At 41.5% G+C, this 21,427-nt stretch overlaps 1 protein-coding gene across 1 annotated transcript in view; it reads left to right on the forward strand.

Annotated features, from left to right (window-relative positions):
* Window positions 1–4,328: 4,328 nt before the first annotated feature.
* The window catches only part of LOC308367160 (ecto-NOX disulfide-thiol exchanger 2-like), a gene marked incomplete at its 3' end in the record, with an annotated part of 223,680 nt that continues 206,581 nt past the window's right edge, over window positions 4,329–21,427 (forward strand). Inside the window, exon 1 of the mRNA XM_080840975.1 lies at window positions 4,329–4,415. Coding sequence (XP_080697101.1) covers window positions 4,394–4,415 — 22 coding nt within the window. The 5' untranslated portion in view covers window positions 4,329–4,393. The remainder of the gene's footprint in view (window positions 4,416–21,427) is intronic.

Raw genomic sequence — 21,427 nt, forward strand, 5'->3', positions numbered from 1 at the left:
TATTGTTAAATCTAGGGGCAGATGTCAGTGATAATTGCTTAGATTTTCTTAATGATAATTTACAACACTTAGTAAACAAAACAAAAAAAGGTGTGGCATCCAACATGGGCCTGTTGTCTTGTAAATCACATAATGTGTAGGCCTACAATAACAGGCAGCATGAATCTATCTATATATAGATGTATTCATATCTATTCGTCCATCCACGCATCCAATATAATGTGCCCGTGGGATCACGTGACGTCCCTCCCTCACCCCTAATTAGTTCACTCGCAGTTATTCTGGAAGACGGATGGAGGATATCACAACCTGTTGATAATCTAGCCAAGGCCTGTATGACTGTCAGGTTGTTGACCAAAAATGTAAAGTTTATCTTTCTGTACCCATCGGTTGACCAATAAAAGTTTAAACAAATCCGAGTTATTGTCAGACCGTCGCATTTTTTTCTGAGCTAGTCGCCACGACTGGATAACCCAGTGCTACAACTGACGAAGTTGGCTATACACCTAGACAAATGCCCCTATACTCATTCCAATATCTTATATGGATAACAGAGGATGTGATTACAGTATAAAGACAGTTCACAAGTTATCTTTGAGGCATCAATTGCGAGCAGGTACGATACACCGCTAGCTAGCCCGCCCCATCGTACTGCTTGAGATGTATAAGCTGTGCTCGAAAGTTAGCACAAATAGCTAAACCTATCAACTTTCGTTGACAGCCACTGATGAGAACAGCGATGTATTTGTTCAGTGTGTATTAATTGAAAATGATTAGTTTACCAGGCACTTACATCTATGTCATCCAACATGGAAAATCCATGTCCTAACTCATGTGAGTTATCGTTGGTACACATCATTATAGTTTCTTCAAGGCTGAAAATTGGCGATCTTTTTGGTGCTGACATATTGACGAAATTACTTATTATGTGATGAAGTCTTGAGCTGAGGTAATGATATCAGAGGCTACAAAGTTACATTCTTTGCAGCGGGAAAGTGAGTCATATGTAACAAATAATATAGCTTGTGTTTCAAAGAATTAGCCGGAACAAATTACTTTTATTGGGTAGGTAGATATAAGATAGCCAGTGACTTCAGGCGAACTCCGGCTCCCTCCGTGGTGGACACCAAGGGCGTAGGTTTGGTCTCAGCATTGGTAGGGACACTGCCCGGCAGACCCCCCCACCCCCACCATAAATTGAAAAATGTAGTTGATGTTATATTTAACAGGCAAACTTTATTAGAATATATATTAACATTTGTGTACTAACTTGTGGAACTTGGAACTGATTTAAACATAATAAGAATAATAAACCCTTAGTTTAAATAAAAAACTAAACATTCTCCACATTTCTTTCATTGACCTGCTCAAAGTCAAAGAGAGAGACTCTTATGCCGAATATTTGGATATGTTGACAAGTCATGGTTTTTACCCCAAAATCAATCTGCCTACCAGATTCTCCAACCTGAACTGTACTCTAATTGATCAATTTTTCTGCAGATATTCATCAGAGACAATGAAATCTCGATCAGGAATTATCGTCAGCAGAATTTCTGACCATCTTCCATACTTTACGTGTATTAATGTTATCAAGAAGAAGTCTCTGCCTCCAAAATATGTTAATGTGAGAACTAATAGTGAAAAGGGTCTGATAGACTTTATCAACCACATTGAGGCAAGTAATATTATGGCCGAGTTGAACCAAGACTCTACATTTGATCCCAATGACAATTACAATAAGATGCATCAAACCATTGTCAAATGTTATGAGCGTAGTTAGCCAGTTACTGTAGCTCGCTTTAATAAGCATAAGCACAAGAAGTCAAGGTGGATTACGAAGGGTATCTTACACTCGATAGCCTACAGGGACAAATTGTACAGAAAAGTGAAACAGGCTCCTTCTGGTAGTATAGAACACTCCAGGTTATCAACAAACCTCCATACATACAACTCCATTCTTTCTAAATGCATCAGAAATGCTAAGAAAAGTTATTATATGACTCTGTTTGAATCATATAAAAATGATGCACAGAAAACTTGGAGTGCTATTAAAGAATTCTATAACAAGGGTATGAAAACGCCCACGCCCACAACATTTTTAGTAAATAATCAATCCATCAATGACACCCCAGTTATTGCCGCAAAATTCAACCAATTCTTCGCCAATATAGGACCTGAACTGGCTCAAACAATACCAGCCGATCCCTCCGGGGTAACTTACAAAGATTTCCTGAGCACTAAAAGCAACACTTCCTTCGAGTTCGCTCCAATCTCCGATAGCTATATTTACAATATTATTAAAGGCTTAAAACCGAAGTCAAGTTCTGGCCATGACTCATTATCAACCAAACTTCTTCAGGCTGTAAATCATTTGGTTGTAGCCCCAATTGCTCTCATAATAAATCAATCTTTAAACAGCGGCGCTGTACCTGAAAAACTAAAAATTACTAAAGTTATACCGCTATATAAAAAAGGAGACAGTAAGCTATTTGATAATTACAGACCTATCTCTCTCCTCCCTGCAATATCAAAAGTATTGGAAAAAACAGTTTTCAACCAATTATACACCTACTTAGAAAATCATAGTCTCCTGTATAAAAGTCAGTATGGCTTTCGACGAATGCATTCGACAGAGACCGCGTCCCTTGAAATGGTTGATATTATTGCCAATAATCTAGACCAGGGAAAAATCCCAATCTCAGTCTTTATGGACTTGTCGAAGGCGTTTGACACGCTTAATCACGACATTCTGTTAAATAAGCTATCCCATTATGGCATCCGGGACAGCGCTCTAAACTGGTTTAAAGACTATCTCACAAACCGTCTACAATATGTAGAGTTCAATGGAGCAAAATCCCCAGTCCTACCACTCAGCACAGGAGTTCCACAAGGCTCTATATTGGGGCCGCTTTTGTTTCTGCTTTATATGAATGATATTCACAAAGTGAGCCAAACTTTCCGCGCCATACTATATGCTGACGACACCACATTGGTTAGCCCCATATGCTCCTTTCAACTAGACAATAACCAGCTTAATACACACGCCCTGTCTGAAACCATAAACAGTGAGCTTAAGAAGGTTGCCACATGGCTCAATATAAACAGACTCTCACTGAATGTCCAAAAAACCAAGTTTATGCTCTTCCATTTCAGACAGAAAGATATCTCAAATACAACCCTCGACCTAAAGATCAGTGGTGAACCCCTGGAACAGGTAGAAAGTTTCAATTTTCTGGGATTAACTCTGCACGAGACACTAAGCTGGAAACATCACACCGACAAAACTGCTAACAAAATTTCTCGTACACTCGGCCTAATTAACCGTATGAAAAATGTTTTACCAGGTTCCACTTTAATAACTATGTACAATGCTCTAATAGTTCCGCATCTGCATTTCGGTGTACTATTATGGGGTCTCAATCCGGCACGTCTGGTACATCTACAGAAACAAGCTATGAGAATCATCACCAAAAGAAAATATAATGACCATACTGAGCCAATTTTCATACGGTTAAATCAATTAAAATTAGATGATATCTACATAATACAGTGCCTGAAATTCTACCACAAGTTCTTAAACAATAATCTCCCTGCTTATTTCATGAACATGTTCACTCAAAATGCATCCTGTCATAACTATAACACAAGGCACCATTTTAGACTTTTCACCCCTTTTTGCAGGACTGCTGCATACAAACATTGTATCAGACATAATATTCCACATTTACTGACACACTTAGACACATGCATGACAGACAAACTCACTACACATAGCCTTGAAGGATTAACCCGGTATTCAAAAGCCCACCTCATTTCCAAATATTCTGCCAGCTGTACAACAGAACATTGCTATGTTTGCAACTAAGTTATTTTTATTTGTAATAATATTAATTTATTTTTAATTTATTTTAATAGCAATTAACTACTCTGGGTGGATCCTATGATAGCGGCACAATATGTAGCCTTATAGGATTCTCCCGACAGCATCATATTTTCTATACACTGATCTAATTTCTTTGTTTATTTTATGTATCTAATTTATTGTATGTTATTTCATCTGTAAAATTGTACTTATATTGTTGCTGTCAAATAAACAGTTCTGAGTTCTGAGTTCATATGCTAGAGCAAATCGCAGTAACCTCCCTTCATAGCCATTGCCTGTCGCTCGCATCTGGCTGCCTTTAGTGTATTAGTGAATGTGTACATGTATTTTAGCATGTGGTTTATGCACGCAGTAGTTGCTCTTATCTAAAAGGTATCCTCCTCTAGTCCAGTTTGTCGACCGGAGCGGACAGGAACACTGAAGAACCAAAGACTGAAGACGTCTCCAATAACTGTCGGATTAAAGACGACCGGAGTTGATCGCTCTCCTTTGACCATAAAGTCTTGGACAATGTTTCTCGTTCAGTATACAGGTAATGTTGCAACTCTTGCTGTGTTATGCCAGTGTATTTGAGTGCCTCTTTTGTCTGCCGCCCGTCTCTAGCCGGTCATACAGTAGGCTATACGGAGTAACGGTGTGAATTTGAATTGATAGATAGATTGACATTTTAAATTCGATAGATCGTTGCTACAATTCAGAACATGGATTAATTAGCCAATTGCAGTTGCCATTGTCACCAGTCTTTTGTTTACAAGCGATGTCATCTTGATATAGAAACATTCAGTCCGTCAGATCCTATGCCGTGGCTACTGTAGCTTTGAAATCGGCCACGGATCGACTTCATATTTCATTTTATAACCTACACAGGTTTCAGTTATTTTTCGTTTGAGAACCCGAAGGGCTCTAGTCTATGTCAACCGTAGGCGACTTCTGATGGCCATTGCAGACATGGTTTAACTTCATGATTACCAATTTTGAATGTCGGCAAAACGTGCAGTCCTCTTAGGAGTGGATCTCTGCTTTGGCCCAATGGTAATTTCTTGGCTTTTGCCTGATCACAAATGACAGGCTGTACTTAAGAGAGTGCTCCTGACAACATTTATGTTTAGACTTGACGTTCCAAAAACGGGACAATTATGCATTGCGTGTTGTTTTCCATCTCTCCAGAGATCACTAAACTAGTCGCTGGAACTTCAATCCATCATGTTCATCTCGTGAATGAAACGAGGAGGACTTGTTAAACGTCCCATAGGGTAATTTAATTTGCTCCGGCGTGCTGTCATTGATGGACGCATCTCTCAATTTAATGTCAGACTGAAACGAAGTCTTGCGTGAATTGTATTAAAACAATTCCAGTGCTCAGTTCCAGTGCTGGGTCTTGACCCTTACAGATGTAGACCTTACTTTGTGGTGGTACTTCTCTGTCTTTTCACTCCAGTCATTGCCCAGCTTGAATTCCTTTAGCCTAATTAGTTAGGATTATTGTCAGTGCATTGAACAGTGGTTGGCAAAGAGCTGGAGATGCTTGTATGGTCCGGTTAGAAATGCTAGCTTGCCCAGTGGCTCACACCCTTCCCTTTAAAATATGTTTGTATTATAACTAGTTTGAAGGCCTGTCTTTTCCATGGAGTAGGAGTCTATTGACAATAATCTCTTTCGTCGTGAACAGTGTTTGTCCAGAGTTAAATTAAACCCCTGGACTCAGACTTTTGATGGACCCTGAAATCACAATAATCTTCCTGAATCTCATATTCTGTGTAGTGAGACGAAGGATTGCATCAAAGTGAATTTCATCCTCAGTAGTTGTGCTCCCATAGCTTTTATTATCCTCCTTAAATCACGTTCAACATGTGTCCTTGATGCCCTTCATTGTTTGCGGTGTTCATCGTTTGTTGCTTGTTTTTGCATTCTTGCCAGATGATTGCTGCCAGTTATAGCAGGCTTATGACTGTCACTTAAGCAATACAGCACGAGTGGGTGTGGGTAGGTAAGGGATAATCCCACGGGTGGTGTTCGGCCGTAGCCACCGTGCTACATTGCTTTTATAAAACAATTCTACCATCAACAAATTAACATTTCAACACAAAGTTATTGATTAAAAATGGTTTATTTCGCCATTGTTTCTCCGCAACAAAAAATAGTTCCATTGTCAACATCTTGGTTTGGAATTTTAAGAATTTTGAATTAACAGTATCATCAACACGAATATTTCATCGCGGAGTGATTTATTATTTGCTGTGAAAAGTCCCAAATTGTTGGTATGTTGACGGATAATCCAATTCATGGAACATCTCTCGTCCAATCAGAAACAGCTAAATAACGCGATAGAACCCAATTGTTTTATAATGTCTAATGAAGGACATCTTGTATGAAACACTGCTTGCATTATGATTTAGTGTTGCTCTTTGCCCTTAGCTGGTGAACTCTTCCTGCTGCTGTTTTCAGCTTCAGGGAATTTGCTCTCTTAATAGAGAAAAAAAGGTTATGAGCTTTAATGCTTGTCCCATCATTAACAAGTACTTTAAAGTTTGAGCCATCCCTGAAGATGAAATAAAAAAAACTGTGTCAATCACTTTCAAGCTGTTGTTTTTGTTGTGGTTATCTGTCCTTTTATCTCTCTTTTTCATTTTCCTTCTCCCTCTACTTCTTAAAAGGCTGTGTGCCAACAATGGTGACAGAAGGCCATGCTTGATGATTTTGACCCCACCCCTGCACACACACACACACACACACACACACACACACACACACACACACTTCTCTCTCTCTCTCCTCCTTTTGCTCCTATGGCCAGGGGCTCCCAGCATCTGCGCATCCGTCTGAGTGAATCTGTTTTGACTGCTCACCCTGAACTCATGCGACCATTGTAGGGGAAAGGTTTATCATACGCTGTGGCAGCCATTTACTTTCTTACTATACTCCTACTCCCTGATCGATTGCGAGGGCACATTTTAAATTGCACATAATGGACAAGTCCCTGAAAGCCTACATATGTGTCTGGGAGGATGAAAGAGAGATAGAGAGAGAGAGAGAGAGAGAAGAAGAAGTGGGTGCACAACAGGAGGGTGGGGGTGGGATATGGGGAAAGGGACAGAATGTGGAGCAGTAGCAGAATGGTCATGGTTTTGAGCATCCCTAGACCCATGGGTAATAGTCCCACAGAATCAGTCCAGGGGAATGCTCTTTGCACAAAAGAATGTCGGAGGAAATCTATGGGGACTGTGGCTGCTTTGGGACAAGAAAAGCTAAAATCTTTTGAATAGGAGAATCTAAGGAGCACAATCTTCCAGGCCAATTCAAATACAGAGTGTGACTTGCGTCGCTTTAGCTTTTGGGGGTAAGAATAGTGACATAATAAAATGTAAAATATAGGTCATGCAAGCCTTAGAGGATGTTTTGTCTTTTCATAATCCTGGGTAGTGCTGGGCGATATATTTAATTCATCTGGTTAATTTGAATTTTTGTTTTTGAACAAGGTGAAAAATACCTAAATCGGGATAAGTGCATCCTCTGCTGTCACTCAACCGCCTGCACTAGCTGTTATCTGGAGTTATGGCCGTAACATTGGTAGACACAGTTACGTCAGTCACTGAACAATTCTATCCGTCTGCCATTGGACAGGTCCTACACCAGGCATGTTCGAGTGGGTGCCTGTTTTCACCATGTTGTGCCACATAAATGCTACTGGTCAGCCATGCCTATTAACTGTAGATTAATAGCAATCAAATTACACTTGTGTTCGACTAATGTTGGTGTATTTAATCGCTAGTGGTTAATAACGTAAAGTCACACTAGGAAAAAAACTACACATTACTCAAAGAGATTACAGTACATTTTCTTTTCCTCATTATGAATTACCTTGGAAATACAGTGATTGTAACATATTTTAGCCTATGTAAAGATTCAGCAATGTAGACAAAATCAAGACTGAACATGGCCTCGTTTCCCGAACGCGAAAAAGCACTTGAAATCGGTCGTAAGAGGGATCCTACGTTGCAGAGCAGTTTCCCGACGCCGCACTTAGCTTAAATTGTTCTATCGCTGAGAAGAATTCTACGTGTGGTCAGGACCAGTAGTAACTTCACACTTAGCGAACTTCACACTTAACTTCACACTTAACTTCACACTTAGCGATGCAATCCACCAGGGGCGTCGTTCGGAAGAAAGGGGAATTTAAAAAAAAAACATGGCTCCTTGAAGTGAGGAATATTTTACATTAATAAAAATGTTTGATCTGAAATGTGCTACGCGACCGATGGAGAGTATGTATGTCTTAACTGAAGCTTTCAAACAGTAGTTTTAAGGCACAATTAGCGCTTAGGCCACCACTCCATTGGCTTATATGGTAGCTTTCTAGCTAGATGCTAAATACATTACATGTAAGTATTTTTGGCTTATAATTAATTTAAAAATGACGACAGTCTTGTTTCGTGCTCTACACAGTTGTATACATATATATTTGCAACCATGTTCTTCATTGAAACTTTTTTTAAATCGCTAGTTTCATAGCTCATACGGTCACGCATGACGTATGCTTCAACCCCCTCGACACCTTATCCAGGGGCGTCGTTTGGCGTTACTATCCCCGCCCCGAATTCAGTGCACAGTGCACGTTCGATGCACGCATAGGCTAGCTAATTTCACAGCAATTAATGTAAACAGGTTAACCTGACGTAAACAGCTCTTAAGATATACTTAAGAACTCGTGCACGTTGCGCTCGTGCACCTGACTTTAAGATGATGTTCGGGAAACGCTCGTAAATAGAAAGTGTTACTGAGTCTACTATGTCTTAAAAATCCACGTAGGCCGTTAAAATACGTCGTTATCGGGAAACGAGGCCCATCTTCATGACGGTTCACAAATTGGGGGCCATTTTTTGGTTTCCCCCTCAGGGATAACTCTTGAAATACGCTGATGTAGCCTAATGGCAGAGGCTGTGTTAAGTTTGTAAAGACTCTATTCAGAGATGCCTGAAGGCTATTTTTATTCATAGCATTGGTTATCATTTTCTAACCACAAGAGGCCATTTTAACAATATCATTTAAAGACCAGTATTTGATATATATATATAGCGTATAGCGTCGGAAATACACAAGGGCAAAGGGCAAAACTTCCCCCCAAGAAATATTGTTTTGCCCCCAAAATTACTAGGAGAGGGGCAAAAAATGCCCCCATAATTTTCTGTAGGCTAATAATAATTTAATGAACTTGAACGAGGATCAGCAAACACAGTCACAGTCTCAGGTTCTAAAAGAGCTAATTCACACACCCAGCCACCATCGAAAAATGGAAGCTATATTGGCTTGCGGTGGAGTGTGACGACCATATGACGACGACGAGAAAAAGGCGCGATTTTTTTCCAAGGCATGTTGGGCTTGTGGACAACGAGTTGCCCAAGTCGTTGTCAATCCAGCACAGGCAAATTATTCTTCTGACTTCATCAAGGGTAGCGAAAACATACAGAAATACATGGCCCTTTGTCACAAGGCGCCAGGCAACAAGCAATTGCCTATGGTGAATGATAACTAGTAATAATCATTTTAGAAATTATTAAGTTTGGTTTAGCTAGTTCAATGTTACTTAGCTAACGTAAGATAGCTATGATAGTGCGTTAGCTACAAATGCATGCTTGCAAGCTAGCTAACTAGTCCCATCTGTATTTCCTGTAGGCCTACAATGGTAGGTAGGCTACAACATGATTAAAGTTGACACAAAAATCCATAAATATAATACATTATTATTATTATAAAAAAGAAAGAAAAAACTATTGTTTATAGTTGTTTAAAAGAATGTTATAGTAACAATAAATAACCACAAAGAAATAAGAATAAAATTGAATATGATTGTTTAATCATATGTTTTCTGTTTGGTTTTTGTTCAAAAAAATCTAAGAAAACATTTAGATTTGTAGGCTACTGCCTAAAAGTCTTATCATTGCCATTTGATGACAATTGCTCATATACTGTAAGCCTAAATAAGTGTGTTTATTATTTTGAACAAAGGTTAAAGTAACACTATGCAACAATTTGACACTTTTTGGGATATGGTTTCATAGGCAACTAGTTTAGGTACCATCCTCAAATTCATTTTGATAGCATATGGTCATGTGAAGGCCAGATAAACACCTTTGTCTTCCCCACTAGCCATCCTGAATATGCCCTATAGTTCTGTGTAACGGGCTGGTACACCCTGCAAAAATGGAAAGCTTTTACATGCATAACATTGCCAGCTAAACTGCCAAAAAACACTAGTAAGTGTGTTGGCAAGCTTCTATCAATGTCAGCTGGGCTGTTGGTGGCGTTTGCAAGGCTTTTGCATGCCTTTTAGGTAGTTAACTTACTAGTTTGGGAACAGAACTCCATATTGCTGCTTTAAATGTTATTTCACAAGTTTCTAAAAGTGCCCCCAATTTTTTGTTAAATGCCCCTGGATTTCAGTGAGTGGGGGCAAAAATTGTCCCAGAAAAATTATGTAAATTTCCCACCCTGATTGTATATCACTTTTGGTGCACACCGGCCTCCCCCTAGAGATAAGGTGAACGCTAGTTTTTGTTGTTGCTTTGGCTTTTTTCCCCCCGCTCTCCCCTCCCTCCCGACCCTGCCAGGAAAAACAATTGGAAGTAGCACAGCACATGCTATGATGGATCACCCTAGGGGTGCAGGACAATTCATCTTAAAGCGATGCTTAAGATGCGCTCCAGAAAGCAGCCTTGGCTTCGTCACAGATAATGGGAAAGATCACTCCTTTTGCCCTTTTTTTTCACATTGGATTATAAATCTGTGGTGCAATTTTTGTTTTGAGAAATACTAGCCTACTTTTGGCTCACTGGAATGATGTATTTTTTTCATTTTAGCTTACCCCTGCGCATTTCTCATCCCCTTATGCTTTTGTGTTTAGATCTTCTAATTGTTTGCACTGACTGCTTCTTGCTGTAATAGTTTTGACCCAGGTACAATGCAGATGGGGAGAGGGAAACTTTTTTGACCTTGAATAGTCTTTTGAAGCTTCGGTTAGACAGTAATGGCTCGAAGCTATGTCTGTCATTCGCAGCGGATCTGTTAAATGATAAATGTGGAGTTAACAGGCGGTGCTAATACTTTTGTCTCCCTGCATAAATCTCCAAAAGATGCAAAGATGTCCAGAAACCCCCATGGCTCCTTCAGAAAACTGTCCCAAATCTTAGTATGTATTCAGTACATGCACATGGCTCTCCCAGCCTCTTTGATGAGATTTATAAATAAATAAACATGTCAAAATCAAAAGAAGGACCTCTTGTTCGTGGACCCAATCTTCAGACGCGTCATGGCGTTGGATGAAAGTTGTTTATCTCAGGGTTGTTGGGGAGCTCCTGTCTGCCATCCATTGGGAACTTGAGCAAAACATTTTGCCCACCTTGATCTCTCTTTTCCCAGAATTGAAAGACTTATACCTGTCTCTCTGTGTGTGTGCCTGTTTGCACCCGTGGGCACGGTGTGTGTTGGCCTGCGCTGGTCGTTCTTAGATCTTTGGGCTGACAGAAAAGAGAATTCAGAGGCTGCTCATGGTCATTCCAGTCCAGTCATTTTCCATCCCCAGCAGCATGGGGAGAGATGCTGGCCTGCCACAGACTCCTGCGGTTTCAAAAAGCCTGGCTGCACCACCTTAAGCTCAGTTCAGCAGTCTTTACCAACAAAAATCGTTTGGCTTGCATGTCTCTCTGTGCGCATTTGAGTGAGTGTTCACTTGTGTGTGTGTGTGTGTTTGTGTGCACGTGTATGTGTGTGTGAGAACATTAATATGTCTATTTCCTATGTGCTCTCTTGCACCCAAACAGATGAGGTCTAGCTTTCACACACTATTGACACAAGAGGGGCGTCACTTGAAGAGGAGGGAGGGCAAGAGGGGGAGAAAGAGAAAGATGACGTTCATTCTGCCCCCCACTTTATTGCTATATCTATTTTTACCGCAGGAATGCCGCTGGAGTAAGACGGATGTGTAAATCACTGTCCTCACACCCCAAGAGGGGTGGCGAGAGGAGCTTGTCCTGTGACCAGGGCGTAAGCTCCTCGTTTGACCTCAGCGCCATGTTTCTTGGCCGCCTCTCGAATCCATATTTGACATGTTTGTTATGCTTGAATCGCTGTGCATGCTACACATCACTCTAAAAGAGCAATAAACTGAGATGTTTGGCTAATGTTAAACCCCTTTGGAAAGGGTTTATGTGATCCCTCATAAACATAAAGCTCATTGTTGCCACGTGGAGTAATTTATGCACAGGGAGACCTATCATTTACACCTGAATGTAGGCCTATGTTTGCTCTACCTGTGAGTCATTAAATCACACCATTCTCCTTCAGGCCTTTCATTCACACAATTATAGGCTTTCCCCGGTCAAGGCCTGTTGTCAAACATTGGGAGAAAAACACAGCTGTTCAAGACTATAGCTGCTCTTCAGGAGGCTCTTGCTCATCAAGGCTCCAGGAGAATATGTAAGGTGATAGTATTGTCTGAAGAAGGCACATGCAGCCAAGATCTGAGTACATTGAAATAACACCACTGCTCCTTTCTGTCTCCTGGTTTGCAGGACCCACAAAAGAAAACAAAGAATGCAGAATGATCTAGTTGTCTCTTTGTGCCTCGGAGGGAAGGGAGGTTGCTTTAGAGAAGGGCAGCAGTATTTGGAAGTTGGGAGGAAGAGGAGGAGGGGGGAGAGAGAGCAAACAGTAAAATCAAAATGGCATAAAGGAAAAATTCTGGCTGAATCCGGTGGAGCCCCCCATCGCTCCTGTCAGAGCTAATCTCTCCAGGTTCCTCCCATGCGTACTGAGGAGGCAGTGCTGCAGGCCTTGCAAGATTTTCATCCACGTTCACGTCTCGGATACCTCTTCCTCCAAGCTTGTGCACGCAGTGGTGAAATGCTCTATAGCCGACAGCCAAGGGCTGCCTTCATAGAAAAGGCTTTTAATGGGCTCCGTTGCAGTTGTTGGAAGGTGGTGGTTGCTAAGCACAGTCTTTATGTTATCCTGCGTTTTTGTTTTCTAGAGAGTATTATTCCCTGTAGCGCTGTTCAGGCCCCGAAGGTTCCAGTGTGACTGAGTCGTGAAACACACCTGTTGCTCTGTGACCTGATGGGCCACCAGGCTCTTGTACATAAACACACAAACTCCAGGTTGCACAGACTCTTGTGGTTTTATGGTTTGCATATCTGACAGCCTATTCTTTTGCCACTACACCTCATAAACTCCCCAACACCACTTCTATGACCACCACCACCCCTTTAAAGTCCGCCCCTCTTTCACGGCCCCTCATGGCTTCTCTGCCACAGTGACAGCTCAGTACCAGCCTACGAGGTCCTCCATCTTTGAGGACATCTTTCCCTCTTCTGGCATCTCCGTCCCCAACACCCAGCCTCTCCCCTCTTGGCGAGGTGACAGGCCCTCTGAAGCATCTCTGAGCTGAGCCTCAGATCTGGAGAACTTCTCATCCTTCTCCTTCTCTGCCTGCCCTTTTCTTCCTTGCCTCCCCCCACCCTCCTCTCCTGTGCCTGCCTGCATCCCTGCCTGCTCCCTCTCTTCTGCGTCGACATTTGATCTGCTGTTTTTGATCAGCTTTTTATCGCCCTTCCCCAGAGGGCCAGGTGTAGGGGAGGGGAATGAGAATGGCAGAAGAGGAGGATGAAGAGGGAGAGAGGGAGGGAGGTGTTCAGAGGAGAAGGGGCTGGGAGGGTGCACTTCTGCTGTTGCTCTCCAAGTGGAGGTCAAAGCCTTGGGGACAGGCATCAAGCACAGAAACGGGGACGATCGCTGTGCGTACACCTCTGGGACAGATGCTGACAACAGCTGACTTAACATCACGGCACTGAACACCACCATTACACTTGGCTGGGTGGAGGTGGGGGGTAATTGGATCCACAAATCAGTGTGTGGGTACAGGTTTATAGTGGAGCCCTTCCTTTATAGCGCCATATTTCACCGCCCGTGGGGAGCCCTGTTACAGGCGGTTTTTGACGCAGTGGGTGGCAGCAGGCGGGCAGATGGGCAAACTGTATGGGTGAGCGGCCCCTGCTTACCTCGCCAGTTCACAAGGTTGCCAGTTTGAGAATGAAAAGTGATTATGTGCCGCACGGCTGCCAGAGGGTACAGTCAATTAGCTCTGTTTGCCCCGTGTTCTCAGTAAGCACAGCCCAATCTCAATCCAAAACTCTGGACAAAATAGAAACGGCTGCCTGGTTGTTTTGCGGGAAGGCGCTGTGGAACATATCACCTTATTTATGGGGCTGTCTGCAGCGTTATCGTGGTTGATTATAACTAGGGATGCACAATCTGCTTTTTTCATATCCTTTACCGATACCGATATCTGAGGTTTAGTATCGGCCGATACCGATATTTAAAAAAAAACTGCGCGAAATGATGGTAACAAACTGTAAGTTTCATTGGGGTGAAAAGACTGGGATCATGAGACTTGACTTAAACATTTCTTTCCTATTTAAAAAAACCCCCAAATAAACAGATATAAATGTACTGAATTACTTATTTATTTAATAATTTTGCACCAGTAAAACAATCTTAATCATATATAGTGTGACTGGTTCAGTCAGTGCAATTAGGGATTCAAAATACAATGTAAAACAAAATAAATAATAAAATAATAAATAGCTCCAGATAGCAGATCCTTTCGCTCACTCCATTTTGTAAACACTTTAAGCTCCGCACGGCATGTTGCTTGTCTATGACGTCACTCACAGCGCATAGAATTACACTGAATAGATTAGCCAATAGATAGATAGATAGATAGATAAACTTTTATCAATCCCGTGAGGGAAATGGAATTATCAAAGCAGCAAGGTAGTAGGAATAGGATTCAAGTATATACATAAACATAAAAAAAAAAATAATAAAATATTTAATATGGATCGGCCCATTGTCACCGATACCTGATCTAGAAATGTCTTCAATATCGAACCGATACCGATACAAATATCGGATCGGTGCATCCCTAGATATAACCTGTCCTGCAACACTGCAGGCCTTGTTTACTGGAGGGGGAGGAATCTAGAGGTTTACCTGGAATCTTTGCTAATGGTGAGCTAACAGAGGTGAGGTGGCCCCCTCTCCCTCGCCTTCTCCTCCTCTCTCTCTCTCTCTCCCTCTCTCTCTCCCTCTCCCTCTCCCCCAGGACAGAGGGTTTCCACTGATGGTGTTGGCATTTGCCAGGGAGGAGGAAGAGGGAGATGTGCACAATGAGAGGTGCAGGGTAGCTTCTCATCCTGGAGATAATGCTCTGGCTGTGCAGGCCTGCTGCCCTGTTGACATAATGAAAATGTCAGGGACGGTGGCCTGGCTCTGTGGACAAGCGGAGGCCGTCTACAACCTCTTGTTCTCCTGTGCTTTCATCAGCCACAGCAGAGAAACTGGTGAATAGCATTACCTTTTGCACAAGGACAGGTTTAAAAAAATAAATACAAACATTTAACTGAACTTTCTAAAAGTCTCATTCTCTCACTTTAACCCTCTCTCTCTCTTTCTCGTGTTTATTTTTGACCTGTTCTGCCCTTATTCTGACTGGTTCTCCCTTTATCACACTGTATTGTGCAGTTGTCCACATAACATTTTTTCCCTGAGTTGTATTTATGGCAGCACAATATTAAATGTTCCGTCATTACTCTCTGCCAAGAGATACTTATCCTCAGGGGTCATGTAAAGGTCGCGCAGAAGAAGACAAGGAATTAAATGCATTTCCTTTTCAGTTTTTGAAAACGTTCCCTGTCTGACCCCGACCTTCGCTCTCATTCTCTCTTTCTCTCTCTCTACCCCCCTTTCTCCCCCCTCTCTCTCTCCCTCTCTCTCTCTCCCCCCCCCCCTCTCTTTCTCCCTCCCCCTTCTATCTCTCTATCTCTCTGTCACTCCCATATCTCCATCTTTTCCCCTCTCTGGAGTATACCCATTGTTTGTGTGAATAAGCTCATGGGAGGATTAATATTTTTTTGCAAGTAAAAGGGCAACCACCGACAGCCTTGCTTATTTGCATCCCAGCGTGCTCCCATATGTTGTCTGAAATCTGTTCTTCTTCTTGGCTTGTTAGAGCGCCCCAGGGACCCGGCAGGTATAGACTGGGTTTGGGCCAGGCTCCAAGAGCTCCACAGAGTGGCCTGAGGTAGCTGGACTCAACAGCTTGGCACGACCTCTTCATCCTCCCCTCTCATGTCCGTCCATCAGTCTCTTCTGCAGGCCTGCGTCTGGGAGTGAGTGCCTCTGCACCTCCAGTCAGATGGCAGAATAAACCACAGGAGCTCCGGGGTCATCTCTACTCTCAGTTATTAAAAGTTAGAGAAAAGGTGGACTAGGCTAGCTTGGCACTCCCTCGGCTCTTGTTTCATAAGTTAGTTATGTAAATTGATTCCCTGTTTCCATTTGATGCCTATTTGCTATGAACTGAAGGCAGCACTCTCTCTCCACTGTGCCTGGTGGAGGATCAGAGCTTTAGTCACTCTCCGCTGGCCTTAAGGCTTCTGTGTGTGGTGCCAGTCTCGCCAGGAGAAGCACTGACTCTAGCCTCTAAAGCAGACCAGAAGGCTAGCGTTCTGAGCTTCAATAGATAGCATCTGCTGCAAAAAGAACAGTTATTATTAAACTTGTCATGGACACGACAGGGAGGTCTGTCTTTGATCACATGGTGTTTGTTTCTTTTCAGTCTGTCTGAAGAACATTTCATTATTTATTGAGCTCATCCAGCCAAGAGTTTTTGTATATATACACTTCCGTTCAAAAGTTTGGGGTCACCCAGACAATTTCATGTTGTTTTCCATGAAAACTCACACTTGTATTTATCAAATGAGTTGCAAAATGAATAGAAAATATAGTCAAGACATTGACAAGGTTGGAAAGACGAACTTAGAAGAACCTCCAGTCCGCTTTTTCAATCCTTATGGTCTTTTACAAACCTCAGCCAGGCAAAGTACAACGTTGTCCCGGAAGAAAAACTTGCTTCCTTTTGCTCTGACAATGTTCCCCAACTCTGAGAAGTGTTTTTTCCAGCAGGGCAATGCTCCATGCCACACAGCCAGGCCAGTAAAGGTGTGGAAGTACCACCAGATCAGGACCCTGTCATGGCCAGCCCAATTTCGAGACCTGAATCCCATAAAAAACCTCTGAAATGTGATCAAGAGGAAGATGGATGGTCACAAGCCATGAAAAGAAGCCGAGCTGCTTGAATTCTTGCACCAGGAGTAGCATAAAGTCACCCAACGGCAATGTGAAAGACTGGTGGAGAGCATGCCAAGACACATGAAAGTTGTGATTTTAAATCAAGGTTATTCCACCAAATATTGATTTCTGAACTCTTCCTAAGTGTAAGCATTAGTATTGTGTAGTTTAAAAATGAATATGAGCTTGTTTTCTTTGCATTATTCGAGATCTGAAGACACTGCATCATTTTTGCTATTTTGACCAATTGTCATTTTTCTGCAAATAAATGATCTAAATGACAATATTTGTATTTGAAATTTGGTAGGAATGTTGCCAGTAGGTTATAGAATAAAACTAAAATGTACATTTTACTTTAACACATACCAATAAATAGTAAAACCAGAGAAACTGATAATTTTGAAGTGGTCTCTTAATTTTTTCCGCGGCTGTATGGTCTCCTAGACTGACATAAAACTTCCTTCCTCTAATACAGGGGTCTTCAACAGGGGGTCCGCGGAGGTACTGCAGGGGGGTCGCGAAATCTTTGGTTGATAAAACAATTTTTTTTAACATTTCTAAAAAAAAATTCAACCAATTTTTTTTCCCACAAATTTAAATGTCTTCCAAATCAGATTTGTATTTATTCCCTTTAAATTTACATTAACATAAATCCAACATATTATAGCGAACGTATAAATGAATCGAGAAGACGTTATCTTTCAGTCCAATCGACACATTCAGCTACCCACAGGAGCTCTCTCAAGCTGGGCACCGGTTCACTCACAGCACCTTTCATGCAAATACGACAGCACAGGCACTAGCCAATCAGATTGCGTTTCTGCTCAAGTCTAAAGAGCGCGAAGATCAAAAATAAAAGATGGCGGACCAAACTCCATAGCTGGTCTTGTTTGTACCTATAAATTGTTAGTTTGATTTTTTTTGCTTAGATTTAAAAAAATAAATAAAGAGAAATAGACACTGTACAAGGTCAAAAAACGTTAATTGTAGCTGAAAAATAAGTCGTTGTTTGCAAGATGTATGTTTATAAATGGCAGTGGCAAGGCCACCCTGTACCTTTCATGTTGTTAAATGTTAAATTAAATTCAATGTTAAAAAATAAGTTAAATTCGTTGTTCAAAAATGTTAAATTCAATGTAAAAAAGGTTAAATTCAATGTAAAAAAATTAAAATGTTAATGAATATATTAACCTTTATTATTATTTGAATAGCTTAGTATTGAATACACAATAACAGGGTAGCTATGTTTATTTGGCACTAGGCCCAGTATATTATAAACAAAATTTTATGCAATTTATATAGTAGGGGGTAGGGCTGGGCGATATGACGATATATATCGTGAGGACGATAGAAACGTGTCTATCGTGACCTTTCTCCTCTATCGTTTCTATCGTGATAAACTTTTTTTCATTATACAGTCAGCTGGCAGCTTCAGTGGCTGCTAGCAACGTTTAGCTATCGCTGCTAGTTGAGATTCAACGGTGTGTCGCTGGTTTCCCTGGTAACGGACAGACGGTTAGCAGCTAGCCCTGGGTCTACTCTACCTTCTGACCTATGGTTTTTTTCCATATCGCCCAGCCCTAGTAGGGGGTCCCTGCTCATCTCGCCATCAGTTTGGGGGTCCCTGGCCTGAAAAACGTTGAAGACCCCTGCTCTAATATATGTTTTGATCCAGTTCAATACACAGTCAGAGAACCCAATAAGATTTTCAAGTCTATTAATTAGGATGTCGTGATCAATGGTATCAAATGCTGCACTAAGATCTAACAGGATAAGGATAGAAACTTTATTTGCATCAGAGTTTTGTCTGAGGTCGCTAATTATTTTGGTGAGAGCGGTTTCAGTACTGTGATATTTTCTGAAACCTGAAAGACTTCCAAGATGCTATTTTCTTCCAGAAAGGAATTTATTTGGACTAATACTATCTTTTCTAGGACTTTACTAATAAATGGAAGATTGGATATCGGTCTATAGCTTGCTAGTGTACTGGTATCCAATTTGGGTTTCTTTAATAGGGGCCTTACAACAGCTGTTTTGATGGCATCTGGGAAAACGCCAGTTCTAAGGGATGTGTTTATGATGTCAAGGACCGGACCTGACTGAGACACTATCAAACACTCGCTTAAAGAATGCGGTGGGAATAGGATCGATATCTGAGGTTGTAGATATGCATTTGATGATGATTTTGGAGAGTTCACTTAGTGTGATACATGTAAAAGTGCTCATAGTTAAGTTGCAAGATCTACTGATGTCAATTTCACCTCCAGTAGTAGTGATGCTAGCTCTGATCGATGTTATTTTGCTCATGAAGAACTGAGCGAACTCTTCGCATTTAGCTGCTGAGGATAGTGGGGGGGCAGGGACAGTGTTTAGCAGCCGGTCAATGGTTGAGAACAGAACTCTGGAATTTTCGGCATTTTCTGTAATAATGTTGGAAAAATAATCTTTCCTTGCTAGACGGATGGTTTTGTTGTAGGTAGTTAGTGCATCTTTGTAGATACCGTGGTGGATAGTGGTCTTTGTTTTTCTCCATTTTCTCTCTGCTACACAACATTTTCTTTTTATTTCACTAACATTTTTATTTCTCAGCCATGGGGAGGTCCTAGTTGTAAACTTATTTTTTGTTTTAATTGGGGCTACAGAGTCTAACACAGATGATAATGCTTTATTGAGGTTCTCTACCATTTCATTCAGAGAGCAGTCATGACTAGTTAGCTCATATAGAGCAATCTGCTCAGAAAATCTCTCCATAGCTTCATCGTCTAGATGTCTTTTATGGACTAAGAATTCTTTTGTGGTTTTTGGTAAGATGATTTCTACATCAAAAAGTATACAAAAATGGTCAGAGAGGGGTAGATCAGTTATTGAAATATTATTGATGTTTAATCCAGTTGTTATTACTAGATCTAGTGTGTTTCCGTGCTGGTGTGTTGGATCCATTATGTGTTGGGTTAGATCGAAACTGGCTAGGAGATTTAAAAGCTCAATAGTTCTTGGGTCTGCTTTTTTATTTATATGGATGTTTAGGTCTCCATTCAGGACTATTTTGTCATACCTGGTGACACATAGTGATAATAGTTCGGAGAATTCTTGTATGAATATTGGCGAGGGCTTGGGTGGCCGATATATAATAACAAACAGTACTGATTCGGTTTTGAGCTCCATAGCAAGATATTCAATTGATGTAAATTCACCTAGCTCGGTGATTTTGAACAACAGTTTAGATGAGAAAATAGCTGCGACTCCTCCACCTCTTTTTGATTTCCTAGAAACTTGGTGGAAGCTGTAACAGGAGGACACGCTTCTATCAGAGTTGCTGTTGCCGTGTCATCGTTTAGCCAAGTTTCTGTAAGACAGATACAATCTAAATTGTTTTCTTTAACCAGATTGTTCACCAGAAAGGTTTTGTTATTTAGAGATCTGACATTTAGAAGGGCCAGTTTCATCTGTGGGGTATTAACAGGTAAAACAGGGGAAGATATGTTTCTAGGAAGAACATGGATAGTTTTCAACCTTCTAGGACGAGTTTTGGGTTTATAACCATGCATTTTACCATGCCATTTGCTGTTTATGATGACCGGTATGTTTGATGAAATAGCATGGTGGCTGTCCTATTGTTGTTTTTCTTCGGGCTGAAAGTCCATATTACTGAGTTCATGGGCCGCCACAGCCTCCTCCAGGGTTGCGGCATTTTCCTCCACAGCCTCCTCCACAAGGTGGTGTATCCCAGGGGAATTCCTTGGGGTGGTGAGGGTCTGTGCAGGGCCTGTGTCCTTGGGGGAGGCTGTTTGAATGATCTGTTCTGTCCCATGGGAGGAGGTTTGGGATGTGTCAGTCTTAGGCACAGCAGGGGTAGGGAGTGAGGCTTGAATTTGGCTGTTTGACGTTGTCAAGAGTGCGTGGCTGGTGTTTGCTGTAAGTAATCTAGACCCTTTACGGTTTGGGTGGAGTCCATCAGCTTGAAAACGGTCTGCACAATTCCAAAAAACATTGAAATTGTCAATAAATCTCCGGTTGTGTGTAAGACAGACAGATGCCAGCCATGTATTGAAAGATAGGAGTCGACTTAAGATTTCATTTCCTCTGCGAAAACATGCAATCGGTCCACTGATAGACACATCTTGATATTTGTTTAGTGTGTTCAGTAGCTGGATGAAATGTTTTTTAAGTATCTCGCTGCCAGTTTTTTTGTGCAGGATATCAAAGGAGCCAGTGTGGATGATAATCTTGGCATTGTTTGGTTTATTCTTGAGGATTGTTTGTATCTCTGACGACAGTTTCTCGACAGAAGTGTTGCTAAGGCAAAGATTTTCTGTCCTTGCAAGTTTGACATGTTCTATCATGGCCATCTGTGGCGTCGTG

The sequence above is a fragment of the Sprattus sprattus genome (genome assembly GCF_963457725.1).
Source record: "Sprattus sprattus genome assembly, chromosome: 6".
Lineage (NCBI taxonomy): Eukaryota > Metazoa > Chordata > Actinopteri > Clupeiformes > Clupeidae > Sprattus > Sprattus sprattus.